Source organism: Columba livia, chromosome 11 (assembly GCF_036013475.1).
Source record: "Columba livia isolate bColLiv1 breed racing homer chromosome 11, bColLiv1.pat.W.v2, whole genome shotgun sequence".
Lineage (NCBI taxonomy): Eukaryota > Metazoa > Chordata > Aves > Columbiformes > Columbidae > Columba > Columba livia.
This window is the reverse complement of record NC_088612.1, coordinates 9,818,111-9,834,320: the sequence shown is the minus strand read 5'-3', so window position 1 is coordinate 9,834,320 and position 16,210 is coordinate 9,818,111. Positions and strand designations below refer to the sequence as shown.

General features: G+C 41.6%; 1 protein-coding gene across 13 annotated transcripts in view; it reads left to right on the top strand.

Moving 5' to 3' along the window:
- Positions 1–16,210, top strand: part of ADAMTS17 (ADAM metallopeptidase with thrombospondin type 1 motif 17) — a 191,601-nt gene that overhangs the window by 109,198 nt on the left and 66,193 nt on the right. For 11 of the 13 annotated variants that reach the window (XR_010475409.1, XR_010475408.1, XR_010475412.1 and 8 more), the window contains exons 15-16: positions 8,960–9,080; positions 11,565–11,639. Coding sequence is in view for 4 of the 13 variants with exons in the window: in XM_065076673.1 (XP_064932745.1) it covers positions 8,960–9,080; positions 11,565–11,639 (196 nt within the window). In the remaining 9 variants the exon portion in view is untranslated. The remainder of the gene's footprint in view (positions 1–8,959; positions 9,081–11,564; positions 11,640–16,210) is intronic. The other 2 variants (XM_065076676.1, XM_065076675.1) reach the window with 1 other exon arrangement.

Here is a 16,210-nt window from a genome sequence, read left to right as displayed (position 1 = left end):
ACCAAGGGAAGGAAGAAAAGAAAATGTTTATTTAGAGACCATAAATTGCAGGAAGTCATTTGGAATGGGTGGCCTTGGAATGTGTTGGAGTTGGATTTAAGTCATTTATCACAGACACTATGGCAGGGAAGACACTTAGTGTTTTTTTCTCATCTCAGTCATGTAGCATGTTTTCAAAGTTTGCTGCACCACACGTTAGTGATGTGCACAACAGTTGAGTCGGCTACTGCAACCTTGCTAGCGTTGGATTCTTCCTGGCAGTTCTTCCTCTAAGTTTATCCTTATCTAGATTTGTATCCTATGGTAGAAGTTCCTCTTTTCATTATTAACCAGCCTGTTGTATCCACCAGAACAGCTTTCTTGCATCACCCTTTACTTCTAACTTCACTGGAGATTTGCTGGTTTGCCCTATGGGCACAGGGCACACCAAATTTGGCATTATTTCTGATTTCTGTAGGCAGTATTAGGAACTATTGATTTTTATTGCTTTGAGCCTTCTAGGCAGGGAGACAGATGAACATGATATTCATGTGGGTATAAGAGAGGCTTTGGGGGCATAATGCAGCTTTACTAATAGCAATGCAACAAGATGAGCGAAAAATCTTTGTTTGGATTGAATTTTGCATGTTTGCAGAAGATGCTTCTCACTCTTTCCTGCAGAATATTGCTGAAGAGGTGTTTTTAATTCAATACTTCTAATTTATTCAGATGTAGAATCTGAACAACAAGATGCTGGGGAACCAGCACAAGTATAATTCTTTATATGCATAGAGGGAGGTTCATGATGCATCCCAAGTTACATAATTTTTCCCTGTTTTCAGCTGTATCGGAAAAATATCTAAAAAATCCATTAATAACCTTTTGTAGTCAGGCCAGATGTGCACCTCCAGCTGTGTGCCATTGACCGTTCTGCTGGGCTGGCCAGCTTTACTGTTCCAAACCTTTAGATCAGCCACAAATGGTAAATCAGACATTATGGTGATGTACGTTTTCTTCTTCCAGTGAGAAGCAGTAGCCAGCTCCCCTCCAGATACAAACCTTTATGAGCACAGAGCTTTGGAGGTACATCATGAAAAGCAAATTGCGCTCTAAGTCGGGGGCAACTGCCTTTAACTGCGCAGAGAGGCGATGACAGCTGCAGAACATTCAGTCCATTTGCAGCTGGCTGAGAGAAAATGCAAAACGATCAACTCAAGCTGAGCAGAGTTGAAAGCCTTGTGAACTCATTTGTAATGCTCTTCTGCCTTATATGCAGTTTGGTGCTGAGAATTGCCATATGTGACTGTGTACCCTGTTTGCCACAGATACTTGTCTAACTAGCTGCCTATTAAACCAATTTAATCAGCATATTTATTTAATTGCTCTTCTCCTTATTTCTTTACCCACTGTAGACAAAGACTGGCAACAAGCATTGCAGTGGGCCTGGAGAAGAGAATAAGTGCTGAAATCAGAGGGTGGTATTACTGTTATTTATTTTCTTGTGTAATCCTTCTAGTTAAAGGCTCTCAAAGGCAGGAATGACACATTACCAGTGTAACAGACAAATTAGCAGTTACCATTGCCTGTGAACATCTCGTCCAGGAAATGTAATAGCTCTTTTCCCTTCAGCAGTAGATGATCCTGAGCGAAATTCATGCATCGTTGTTGCATGATGAACAAATGTCGATGAACATGGCAAAGAAAATGTTCTTGCAAGGAGGGGCGTGGGTTGATAAAGCAAGCAGGAACTGATTGAAGCCTCAAAATACTCTTAACTGTATTTGGGCATTAAAGGAGGAGAGTTTTCCTTCAGTTGTACTTTGTGAACTTACTACGGTTTCATTTTAAAGCCACGAGCTGAGCACCAATCTAAACAGTGTGAATGAAGCCTTCTGCTGTCAGCCTCACTATTCCTGAAGCAAAATCATCATAAGCAGCTGTATTTATCCCTTATACCTGAAGGCAGCTGGATTGAGTAGACTGGGTTAATAACTTTAGTCATCCATAGAAACACCAGAGAACAAAGTCAGCCCTAAATTTAACATACGGGTTCCTAAGTCACCTAGACCTTTTATAATCTTACTCCTTGTCTTTGAGACAAATCACAAGGTCTTCAGGCAATTTTGTCCCGTCCTTGTTTATTAAAGTTAGTTTTGAGACTGAACATTTCATCCTTGATAGTGAGAGAAGTTTTCCAGAATGAGGACAAAACAAATGCTGTGTAAAGAGGTTCAGGAGTTGGTCTCAAAAACTGAAGGGCATATTATGAAGTTATGCCTTTAGAAGAAACATTGTAGGGTATCAACAAATGCCCTTATCCTTACCATCTTCTGAGCAAGCTAGATGCCTTGTTGAATGTGCTTGTAGGTCTTTGACCTTTTCTTCTTGAAATGTGCAGTTTTCTAGCAAGGAGAATTTATTTTGAGATTTTCAGAGGCAGAAAACCTGTAGCAGGCTGGAGACCAAGAGCAGTGTGATGCATCTGAGGAGGAGGGTGAGTGCTCATCTCTCTCTCTCACCCGCTTCCACAGGTCGCTTTCTCTAGCATGGCCATCACAGTCACGGTAGTCGTGGGTCGCGGGTGGTGCAGTGCAACCTGCAGCTCAGATTGCTTTTATCTTCTCATCTTTCTCTTCAAGCAACAAGTGGCTTTCAGAGGAGGATTCCGTGAGGGTTTTGTTGTTCCTGAAGACTGTTGGGTGTATGTTTCATAAGTCCACATTCATGGAAGCAGTGCACTTTCTAACCTCTTACAGTTTTTCACTCTGCGCTGCTGATGTTAACAGAAAACTGCTGGCAGAAGTAGAGCTAAAAGAGGTGTCAGATGTCACACAGCAACGGTGTGGGGAGAAGACAAGCTGCTTAGCCAGCTGTTATGACGCACATGACTTTGTGCTGGCTTTTCTCAAAGGAGGATTAGTCTGAGACTCATGATAGCACGAGAACTTTCCCATGGGGAGTACGGATTGTACTTCAGGATGTAATAGAAGGTCCCTTTGAAAAGAGAGACCTCCTGTATAGCAGAACTGCGCTAGATATAAGGGCAGTCTTTGCTGTGATTTAGTGTTTAAGAGGTGAGGATGCTTTGGCTTTATCTACACTTTTCTCGTGAATGTTTTCTCGTGTCATATCTACTTTCAACTTGCTAATGAATCCACAGATCATTCAATGATGACAAGCCACACTTTATGCTGTCCTGGCACAATAAAATTATTATAGAATGACTTTCTTCCAAAAAGCAATTGTCATACAGTATGAAAGGGGAGCACAAATTTGAAAATGGACAAATTTTCAAAAATAGTTTTTGCAATTGGATAGGCAGGTTGTCAGGAGAGGTGCAGAAGTTAAACTGCAGTTGTCTACTGGATCTGTTGCTGGCAAACAGTTTTCTACATACTCAGTACCCACTTTTTGCATTTGATTGATGCTTGCAGCTCTGGCTTTGCCTCCTTACTTGAGTATTTTCCATATATTATTCATATTCCTGCATTACAAACTGTGGTACAAGATGTTCCAGACTGGGTAGCTTGTCTCCATGCAACAACTTGGCTTAGCACTGTACTTTGATAAATCATTTAGTGTATGTGCAGAAAATTCAGAAGGATTGTTTGAAGTACAGAAACCTGTTGTATAATTGCCTTTTTTTAATTTCTGGGTCTGTAGCAATGTAATCTGAGGCCTAAAAGGAGTATTGGTGCTTTTGGTGAGTTAAGCATAATGAGAAAAAACAGGACTTTGTTGATATCTTACTATTTTTTTAGTGTAATTTACAGTGGAATATGAAAAAAATAATCATGCTGTTTCCCCTTATTTTTCTTCTGTGTTAACCCAGAGAGTGTATAATAGACAATTCATTGTGTTGTCTACCTTGAAGGCTTCAGATTTTGTTTGTGGCTTGAGCAGCCAAGAACTCTGAGCGGAAGGGAGGCTGCAGATATATCGTGTACTGATAAATACATATTATTTTCAAATCCAGAATTGGCACGATAGATGCCTCTTTTAAAGAACAGGCACTTGATATAAAATCCTGTGGTATCTGCCACTTGTTGGCATTTGTACAAACCAGGGCAGAGGCAGCGTGGAATCAGATCAGAGATGTCAATTCAGGTGAAGCTGGTTTGGAAGGATCAGAAAGGGGCAGCTACAGACAGCGACCAAAGAACAGAAGCAAAGTTGTTCTTGGGATGGGAAAAGGCTTCGCATTATTTGCATGTTCACTCACATAGCCTGCTCTGCTGCCAGAACAGAGAGGTTTTGACACAAAACCTTCAAGCTCTATATGTGAAAAAGTGGTTATCAAGAGTAATTGTGTCTAACATCCCATGAACTGCTAAGGGATCTAAACACAAAGTCAATGAGCAAATGTAATTGCATATCTAATGCAGATAAGATAATGCTAATTTAAAATAGGCAGTGCTTATCTCCTGTTCCAGCAGAGCTGCTCTGATTCAGATGAAATCTCAAGGCTTGAGAAATGACAGGAGGATATTTGCTGAACTTCTACATGGACTCCAATCCATCACACAGGATTTGTTATGGAACAGAAATAGAATTAACTTACAGATGAACTGCTTGATGAGGGATCTAGGCTCACCCTCCTGTACAAACCCTGACAGACACCCATAATCCTCAAAAAGGGCAGTTGTGTTTAAAACAAAGGAAAAAGAACTCTCTTCCCCTCAGATTGAGTGTCGGTTGTTCACATATGTACATTCCTGTTTCATGTGGTCCATCCCTGGAGGTATCAGTGGACACTGGATATTACAGACAAAAAACTGGCAGTGTAGATGAATCTGTCGTAACAAGCATGCTTTGTACATGATTAATTTGTAACATGGCACATGCTCCATCAATATTTATACTTGATCTATTGAGACAGCTAGTTCGTTCAGCATGTGGGAAGCATTACCATTTTGTGAGCCTACAGTGTCATTCTTACACAGGGTGGGTGTATATAACAAAAGTAATTGTGTTTATGTAGCAAAACATACACAGGCTGTATCAATTGAGCTCTAGCACAGCCATTGAAAATACAAATAAAAATAACATTAAAAAATATCCAAACAATAGAGAAAATAGTTCACACAGAAAAATCCAAATGATGTGAATTGAAGAGAAGAGGAGTTTTCCTATGCTGGAGCCAGCAATGACTGAGGCTGGAAATACCACCCAATGAGCAGTATTTTCAGATGTTTAATTATAAAAATGAGAAGGTGGGGGAGGGAGAGAAAGAAGGGTGGACTGGGATATCAGCTCAGAGAGAATAAATGTCAGGCCTTTGGCTCAGCAAACGTGCAGTTACCTGCCAGTTTAAAGGTCAGGGGACAGTTCCGAAACATGGTGTCAGAGCAGGAGACTGCCTGGGCTGAAGACCATCAAGAAGCCTGTAGATATAGTTGTGACTGTCCACGCTGAGGACCTGAAGCCCCAAAAGACTATCTTTAGTTTTCTTGCCAGCACTCCCATGACTGGCTTTGGTTAAAAAAGGATCTGAGTGACCAAGGTGGTCAATGTAATGTGTTTCTAAATGACTTTGCAGCTTTTGGAATCCATTGTTATATCTTAACAAAAGCTGTTTCATTATCTACTGTTATTAAATACACTTTTACCTTGGAAATTATTGGAAGGCTTGGGGGTGGGGAAATGGGCTCTAATGCTTATGTAGACAAAAGTTAAGTGCTCCCAAGGTATTTTTTCCCCATGAAGTAGCAAGAACACAGCAATTTTTTACTTGAAGCCAAGAAAGAAAACTCATTTGTTCTCTTAAAGATTTTCCTTTTCAAGAAGCCATTTTCTGGCCCAAATCTGGTGGGGGCTTTAATCCTCCAGGCCTGGGCTGAAGGGAATGTCTGCCCCGTGCCTGGGAGGGATGGTGCCCTTGAAGGGAGGCTGCAAGGGCCATTCCCAGTTCTTCCACCCACAGGGAATTACAGTGAAGATGGAAAGTAAAAAACAGCAAAGGTTTTGAGAGTCTGTGGGTTCAACGAGTGCTCTATTCCGTGCCTTTAGAGACAGTCTCTCAAGTTAAAGTGTGTCAGTGACCTAGTAAATGTGGGAGGAAAAGGCTTGTTTTGAACCCCCAGTCAGGAGAGGGGGGACTTATTCTTTCCAAAGCTTTGCTGCTTTGTGCTGCTTTACATTATCTGGGAAACTACAGCGTAAATGCAAAGCATGTGATTACTTACTCCCCATTCTTTGCCTGCCTCCCTTATAGTCCTACAGACTCCTCATGTAATGCTGGGAATAAGTGTGGTTCAACACTCATTATATTTCCTTTATTCATTTATGTGCTCACATAGTGCTAATAACGATGCAGTACAATAAAAGATAGCACCAGAGTCCTAAATTAAATGCAGCCTTTCCAGTATCTCAGCAGGGTGGCAGGCAGGCATATATTTCCAGCTGCCTTTCAGCAACCCCATCAATAAATCATATTTATTTTCCTGGAAGGAGAACTGCTGGGACATCCTTCTGTTTTGGGGGCAGAATCACACTCAATATCCCAAAACTATTTGTTGGACATGGGTGTAAAGTTTAGACTTGAGAATTGCAACTGCCAGAAATTCCGTGATCTTCTTCCTACCTTCCTTTAGCTCCCTTTTATACAGTTTTTTTTTCCTGCAGTTCTTGTCCACCAACTCACATGCTGTTCTAGTTAATGGGCAGTGTTTCCCTTGTATGTGTTTAGGATGATCATCCCCTCTCAGCATGTGTCTGTCTCTAATGATTTACCCAGACAAACACGGGATCAGAACACGTCTGAATGCTGGCAATCTTTGATCCCTGTAACACATCTGGACTTAGGCAGTGGCCAGTGTCTTCTGAAACAAGAGGAACGTTTGAGTTCAGCTCCAAATCACATTGCTCACACGCAGACAGCCTCACATAAACAGCCCAAGTTCTCTTAATGTTTCCCTGCTTACCCTATTTTTCAAAATGTTTGTTGTTTTGATTGTTCCCTAAGACATCTGTCCAACTTTCCTCTGGCTTTGTTATAAGAAGGCAAAGAAGGGAGAGACCCGGCAGCCTTATTCAAATCAGTATTATTAGTGACAGTCCTGCTACCTCATTTGCCAAGAAACTGTTTATCTACAGAGAATAGATCTTAACCTTTAATAGTTGAATCTCTGCTAATAACTTACATAATGACAACCCTTATTTCAGTAGAAATTTATGCTTTAAGAGTGAATTGCTGTTTATTTTGAGGGTCTTACATGGGTGGAAAACAATTTACATAGACTAATGACAATAGTCTTATCAACCTCAAGATGTACACATGTCTGATGTTTACCATCCTAACCTGTAAATGGTATCACAGTATTACAGTATGTTTGGGATTGGAAGGGACCTCAAAAGATCATCTAGTCCAATCCCCCTGCTGGATCAGGAACGCCCAGGTGAGGTTGCACAGGAACATGTCCAGGTGGGTTTTGAATGTCTCCAGAGAAGGAGACTCCACAACCTACCTGGGCAGCCTGGTCCAGTGTCTGTCACCCTCACTGAGAAGAAGTTTCTTCTCAAATTTAAGTGGAACCTCTTGTGTTCCAGCTTGATCCCATTACCCCTTGTCCTATCATTGTTTGCCACCGAGAAGAGCCTGGCTCCGTCCTCGTGGCACTCACCCTTTATATATTTATAAACATTAACAAGGTCACCCCTCAGTCTCCTCTTCTCCAAACTAAACAGACCCAGCTCCCTCAGCCTTTCCTCATAAGGGAGATGCTCCACTCCCTTAATCATCTTCGTTGCCCTACGCTGGACCCTCTCCAGCAGTTCCCTGTCCTTCTGGAACTGAGGGGCCCAGAACTGGACACAGTATTCCAGATGTGGTCTCACTAGGGCGGAGTAGAGGGGAAGGAGAACCTCTCTTGATCTACTAGCCACTCCCCTTCTAATACACCCCAGGATGCCATTGGCCTTCCTGGCCACAAGGGCACAGTGCTGGCTCGTGGTCATCCTGTTGTCCACCAGGACCCCCAGGTCCCTTTCCCCTACACTGCTCTCTAATATGTAATTTCCCAACCTATACTGGAACCTGGTTTGTGAATAAGGAAGATTACCATGACGTTCTTGATCTCTACAGAGAGAATACTGTGACTATTCTAGCAATACCTGTCTGTGGAAACAAAGCTGCAGACTTCTGTTGGGAAAATGTTTATGCAGGTACAGAAAATTACAAAAAATACCTTTAAAAACCAAGCTTTAGATTAAATTGGTTTTTTTGTTTTGTTTTTTACAATTGAATGTCTAAGCTTAATACAGTGCAAGCATACACAAAGTTTCATAATTGTGTAAGCAATCTTATGGTATGGATTAGTCAGATATGAACCTGACCTGCTTCCTTTGAATAATTTTGCATTGCAGGTATGTTGAGCCATCTGATTAATGAGGTATTTTTTCAGGTTTTGTGAAACGGTAATCAGAACTGAATGTTCCAGTCCCTGTTAAGATCCCGATCCGAAGCAGAGCTCATTCAGTGAGCAGCACACTGGAACTTGTAACAGCACTCTGAGTTTTGTGTGGTGAAGGGCTATGACCAGGATTCTGGTTATTTGGGTTAATTTTAATTTAAGGAAATCACATTTTTCTCTTCTCTAAACTAAGTACCACTGTAGTGGTCCATTTCTCTGGGATGTCTTTGAGCTCCTCAGCTGGAAATTGCTATACAAACGTGAAATATTGTTTTAATCTGTGGTGTTTGAAGGAAGTTAGAGTGGGTTCATATGAAATCTGTATCTGGAATAATAATTGTTCGTGAAATTCCCTTCAGTTAAATCTTCTGAATCAAAGTTCTTGCTCTTACAGTTAGAGAAAGGGGTTGCTGAATAACCAACACAACACCATTGCAAATGAGTGATCCACGGGGTCCTCTTCCCGTTCAGGTTTTCAGGCAGATGTCTCTCTTAGTCTTGAGCACAATGTTTAGAGATACTTTAACCTTGCAAACAAAATAATGGGGACCTCTGGTTGTTGTCATTAGAAAATTGGCTGCGATGGAATCATTGGCTCAGCTGCCAAAGAGGATCGCTGTGGAATCTGCAGTGGTGATGGCAAAACCTGTAAAGTGGTGAAAGGCGACTTCAACCACACCAAGGGGATGGGTGAGTAACCCTCGGCAGCATTTTAGTGGAGCGGTGGTTCTCTTAACTGCTGGAGGAGAGTTAAAGAGTGGTAGTAGTAGCTCTTCTTGGCTAGAATTGGACTCATCTGCTCTAGTAAACACGCAAGAAACACAAAACAAAACCCAACTCCATTCAAATGTATGTGATATTCTGTTTGCATCTTAGTTGCCCAAGTAGCAGCCACTGCCTGTCTGAAATTCAGAATGAAGTTGTGTTTCTCTTTCTGAATGCTACTGGTGCTGTTGATTTTAATTAAGACAAAATCACAGTATCTTTTCCAATGGGAGGAAAGTCTGATTTCAGCACCATCTTTGAGCTCTTTGAGAGCTCAGTGATGCATGTTGCATGTTCCAGATGATTCGTGTTATAATCAGGATATCTCAGCTAAATGAAAGAGCACTCCTCTCTGAATATTTTTACCAATTCCTTGCCAGCAATAGGATCCAGTATAGGATACAAGAACTTCTGGTCAACCTTAAGACTTTCCCCTCTCTTGTTAAACATTAATGTGTATATGGCTTGGTGTTTGAATTAGTCTTTGTTCCGGAGTTTCTGTATTGCACTTCTGAGAAACCTGTTATCACACATCCTAATCAGGCAAAGAGAGGGAAAGCCAGATTCAGAACTTGTAAGCTGCTGCAAGAGGAAGGAATTGTCCAGAAAAAAATATTCCACATCCAGTGAAGACAGAATTACCATTTCTGTATGGAGCAGTGCATTCAACACATGCTACACCAGCACTGAGTTTGGCAAAGTACCTAAAGATTCCCTTTAAGCACATGCTTCAGTTCTGCTCAGCTATTAAAGCAGCACCAGTGCTGAGCAGCTTCCTTGAATCACGGTCTCGGCACTGAAGTCTGAGGCTCTGCTTTTGTTCATTGACCTCTCCCTCTGCACCCTTCTCCTTGTCCATGGAGCCAGCTGTGATCTGTCACCTCCTCTGAAATGCCACCTCCACCACGTCTTTCTGGAGCACATCTGTGCTGTTGCATTGCTAGGCCAACCTGTCAAATTATTTCCTGCATTATTGCCTTTGACTCTTTTGTCCCAGTTTTTTTTCTACCTGCGTATGTCAAGGTGTTTGCATTTGATGCAAATGATGGGAAAAGTTTCTCGTTTCCATTGGGGGAAAAAAAAAGCGCTATTCTCCATTTCTGTAGTAGATTTTATAGCTGTTCATGAACTTCTTAATTGCTTCTGAAGAGTAACCATCTTTTATCTTTTCCAACGAGACTACAAAACATCTTGTGCAGATAAATAAGAAATTTCTGGGTCGCTGCCAGGAGGCTGCACCCGTTTCCAACTAGACAGACTGCTGGAGGGTGGTAACTTTACAAGGCTGTAGGAACAGAACAGTTCCAGCCTCAACTGGTTGTCTGGCTGCCAGGACACCTCAGGAGTCCCAGTGCCCTGCATCCCAGTCTGAAGAGATGACTGACTGAATCATGGTCAGTGTTCACGCATTTATTGATCCTTGGCCGACAATCTCAGGAGTGCAAACCTGTCAAAATGTTGCTTTGTCAGTGCAATATTTCCACCGTTACCCATCCGACATAATTTACAAGACAATTATTTTACCGATTATAATCTCATAAACATTTATTAGATGTTTTGATTTATTAATTTTAAAGGGAATTTAAATTTTATGTGGGAGTAGTTTTAAAAAGTTCCATCCATGATATGCCAAACAATTTTCTTCTAGGTTGAAAATCATCTTTGCTCGTTATTTTTTTTCAAATTATGCTCTTTTAATGAGCATCCTAGCCTACTAAAATACAAAGATTATTTATAGTCTTTTAATTGTTCATTCTTCATGTTTTCCTGCTCTTGAATTTCTTTTATGTTAGACAGTGAAAACAGACTTGTTGGTTTCACTTACAATTCCCAGCCCCTATTCTGCAAACATTTTACACATTGTGACTTACTCCCATCAATTTCCATTCATATACTGCTGGTTTGCAGTATCAGCTCCTCAGATGAACTCGCTGAATCTCGCAAAGCAGTGTTGAGTCTGAGGTATCATAAGTGAACATGAGGTTGCTCAAGAAAAAAATGGGCGTTTTTTTCTTTTAATTGATGATTAAACAAATATGTACAAAAATCTGACAAAAGTTGGGGCAAAGGAGGATACACGATATGGCAACGGTAAGGGATTCAGGGTTTGGATGTGTAAATGATTGCACAGGTCAGTGGCAAATCCCCACAAACTTGCTGCGATCCAAGTCAAGGCCAACACACCAAGCCAAGTACCCTGGTTTATTATTTCAGGAGAGAACAGACTTCAAATATTTAAGACATTTATTTTTTTGGGAATTGCAGCTGCAACCTTTGGGCCAGATCCTCAGCTGCTCTGCATGTGGGACTCTGCTAATGGCAGGATTGGTCCCTACATGTCCTGTGATTGCAAATTATGTTGTCAAGCCCTATTAACTAAATCCATGCCAACTCCTTTCTGTTTCTTAGTAACCAATAGTCATTGTAAGAAGGTTTCCACATGTGTGATGGCAAAGGCAAAGGCTGTTCCCAAGTGTTTCTCGTGTAAGATACTTGAATGCTGTTTGCAGTGTCAGTGGGTGCTGGTGAAATCCTTTGGTGTTGGTTCTTTGTCTTCTTTTTGTTGGATTAGATGGGGAGATTGGTATCAAAAGCCATGGATAAACTTCAAGTCCTTTTACTATTTAGCTTGGTTTGTGAAAAATATCAAGCACAGATCCTTCCCTTTTAGAAAACTTATTTACATGAAAGATGGCCAAATTTTCATTAATCAAATAAAAACAACCAGGCTTATTTCTTTTTTTTTTTTTCCAACCTTAGTTTCACAGCTGATATTCTCCCACCCTGGTGGGCCATGATGGTGGAATATTCAACTTGCCTCACAGGAGGTCCAGCAGTTCAGATCTTGCCACCCGTGACCCAGGGTGATCCAGCTGCAAATGGATTCCATTTCTTTTTTGGGGAGCAGGTCAAAAGCCTTTATTTGTGAAGCTAAATATCACATACACTTGTGTGCAGCTGGCTGTCTTCAGTAGGCCAACTGAGTGCGCTGTGTAGACTGAGATTTCCTTTTGACTGGCAGCATGCCCTGTACCTATTTCTTCAAAATAGTTTTTCAAAACCAAACACAGACTTGTTCTGAAGTCCATCTTTGTTTCCCTGCCACTGTACAGAGGGCCTAGAAATCAAGGACACCCCTTTGGATCGTATCTGTTGGGTGGCTGATATATCACTAACTTCTGTCCAGACTCTAAGGCTGTGCCTGTAAAGCTCAGAGATCTGCATTGAGAATGAGACCTGCATCTGTCTCACTTGTTTTTTTCTCAGCCATATCAAGATTTTCATTGCCGCCCTTTGCTTGTGATCCAGAAGAAGGACCACAGATATTTAGATTTTTTTAATGGCAGAACATAATAAGGTGAGATATGCCAGTTGTTGTAACTACCATTTTGGGAAATGAAGAATGTATCATTGTTAGAAATTTTTCTTTTTCAAATCGTGAAAAAGCAGACTTTTTATTGTGTACATTACTTATCCAGCACGTATTTAAAAAAAAAAGAAAGAGTATTTGAACAGTAGTGCTGAAGTGCTGGCTAGAAGCATCTTTAGCCAATACAAGAAACTCTTTTGTCAATGGGACATACTTCTAAATTATGAGAAAACAGAGCCCTAGGACTAACTCTGGGTGTCTTGTAAGGGTTTAAGGAGAACATGCAAGTTAGAAATCCCACCAACGAACTTCACAGCAATAGTAGGAGGCTTTGAAATCTATCCATGGCTTCCCAGTGAAATGATCTTCTTCCAAATGAGCTATCCCATGGCTGGAAGTGGACAAGTACCGATGGAGGAATTACTCTCAAGTTAATAGCAAATGAGAATCATCACAACTATTCGGAAAATAGACGTGTAGTTACCACTGGAAGTATGTCCACTCCACTGCAACAATGAACACTCAACAAAAGGTGCAAGGTGAGAAGGGTCATGGAAGTTAGTGCTTAACCCTAAAATATTAAGGAATCTGCAGTGGCCATGACTAGCAGGTAGGCAGAGCAGTCTGATTTTCTTGGCTTCTACCCCGAGATCTTTGTTCAAAGCACTTTTAGGAAGTTTGATAATGGGATGAGCACAGTTGACTTTTTCACACCTAATTTTCAGGTGTGTACAGGGATAAGACACGAAGGTACAGTGCCCAGGGATCAGTACTTTCAGCCATGGGATAATTTTTCCTTTTCCTCGGAGTCCATCTTTCATTGCAATGTGAACCAGGAGAACAGTTTTTTAGTAGATCAGAGACATTCTGGAGTTCACACTAAACTTTCTGTTCTTTCTGGGAATAATAACAATGGCTAACAATGGATTTTCCTGTGTGAGCTGCTTTCCTCCTGCAAATCTCTCCAGCATTTAAATGAAGATACAGTAGCCACTGTTCACAAATTAATCTCCTTGATGACAAAGCCACCTCTTTGTTCTGGTGTCTCTCCTAATACATTTGTATCTAGGATTTGTTTCAATCACGGTCTTACATTCCTGAGACGCTGATGTAATGCAGATTATCCAGAAAGATTGGTGCGTGCCAAAGTAACTGTTCCCAAGGTGGAGTATACTACATACAGCAGTATAAATTATCAAATAATGAAGTTCTCCTGTTGTACTTTCAAAGCTTCATCTTAACAGGCTGATTTATGGGTGAAATTACTAGAAATATTGCCCGATAGTTGCCAAATCTCATCAGTCTTTAACCAGTTCCTCATTTAAAGTAGAACTTTAAGCCCAACCTTGTAAACCCCTGCGTTGCAGACAATTATCCTAAGACCCGACAGATCTCTGAGAGTCCTTGACTCACGGCCAACTCTGAGACTTTTTTTTGGTTTTACTGGCTGACACTTGATAATCTTTCTGGCAATCTGCAGTTACAGTTTGCTTAAGAAAGTGTTCCTGGAAAAAAATGGAGGTGTTTTCTGGTGCAGTTATCTCCAAGATCAGGAGTAGTCTGTGACCAGAAGCCTCACTTCAGCTCTAAGGACCATACTGGAGTGGTGGTAGTGATCTGAGTTTTTACCTGTGGGAAATTTGCATGGGTGTTATATAGTCTGTTTGCAATAGGATTTGACCACTAACTCACACAATAATGCTGGAAATAACGAATGAGAGTGTCAAGATGCTCCCAGTGGGACATGCCCAAGAATTCTCTGAAAGGACAGGTCAGATCTGTACAACCGCAAAGGGGTTTGCAGTTTGCTAACAGAAGAGTGAGGTTGGGTTTGTGCCATGCGATCTCGGTGAGTTAGCACAGTGTGGTTCTTCTTATTCAGGAGCTGTGAATGCAACCCCCCAAAGCCATCAATCAGGATTAGAAATTACATGAGGAGAAAAATCTGGTGTAAAACCAAACTAAACAGTCTCCAGAGCTAATATGCTATTAATAGCTTACACTCCACTGTTTACCATTGTAAAAAGTAACATAAAAGTCAACTTTTCCACGTAGCGTTTCTCTCATGGCACAGTGATGAAACGAGGGTGTATTTATGGCCCTACCTGACCCCTCCAGCGCAGCTCCACAGCTCGCTCACCTCCAGAGCACTGGGACACCCTCCTGGCTGCTGCTGGCCCAGGGGACGGATCCAGAGTTCACTGAGGTTAGTGACCGGCTTTCCACTAAATTCAGTGTCACTTGGTATCCAACCTCTGCGTGATTTAGCTCTGGGCATTTGTATCTGGCATGAAATTTAAAAAATAAACAGGTAAATAGTCCCCCAGTAGGTAGATTAAATTACCTGAACCTTGGGCATGTTCCAAACTGGCTTCCTAACAGAGGTGTTCAGGTGTGTCATAGGGCCTGTTTCCCCGTGATGGACTGTCACTAATCACACCTTCGCTGTGGACTCATCTCTGGTGGTGACTGTCGGTCGGGTTTATATACAAATGCATGGGGTGCGGCGAGGATGTTTGATTTCTGAAACACTCTGTTTTGACAGTAATTTGGTATCTCAGCTGATGAAAAATCAACTCCTGGCAATGTCTAGAATAAAATCCAACATATTTTTGCTTTGATTTCATAACAAATTTCAGTATTGCCTTTAAAAAATTGACCCTGGAAGTAGTGATTTTTCCCAGTGAAACAGCAGATGGGAGAGCCGCTGCCCTGGCTTCTGCACACAGAGGCGGTTTGCAGCTCTACTCTCCCTCTTTCTATTTTTCCTGCAAAATATTACTCTTTCTGAAATATGCTGAGTAATCAAGAAGTGGAGGGACAAGTGCAAAAAAAAATGAGCTGAAAGATCAAGTGGAAAATGCAGTTCAGATACAATGATCAGGGAAAGAGAAAGTGTCTAGCACCGGTCAGCCTTCCACCCAATGCTCCTTGTGAAAGCCAAGAACTCAAGCCCTGTTCATAGCACAGCAAAGGGGCCGGGTGCTCTGCTGGTTCAGACAGGTAGAAATGAATCCATAACCTGAGACCCAAAATCTCCGTCTGTCTCACTCCATGTCACAGTGGTAACAGAATCACTTAGTCCTGAGATACATGAGGCTGCCAGCATCCTCCGTCAAAGCCCAGCTGTATCAGGGTAGCAGAAGCACCATCATTCAGTCTCACCCCTGAAATAGCTCCCCAAACATTGCTGGATGCTGGAGGAGTGACTGTTCCTTGCCCCAGCCCATTGCTCTTGACTACCCCTGATTTCCAACAGGGCAGGGCTGACCCAGAACAGTTTCACACAGCCCTTCAAAGCAAAAAAAAAAAAGGAATGAGGGAACATACAGGATAAGGTACTTAACATCTAAAAGAAAGGGGAGAGCAATAACCTAAAAGAGGTGACAAGTTATACACTGCAAACTAAACTGGGTGGCCAATTACAAGGAATCAAATCATGGTTGTGATGAGATTAGTGTCATTTACAGGGGCCCGATTCAGAGTCCAGTGAAGCTGGTGGAAAACCTCTGCCTGGCTCTCAGACCTTTGAAATGGCCCCTAATGTTCCTCAGCTTTATATATAAAGACACCACTTTCACCCCATGGAATAAGTCTGTAATTCCACATGGTGGGGGAAAATAGGCTACGTTTCCTTATGTCTCCTAATTATTCTTACCTTTACTCTGTTAGTTAAAGGTGGTGT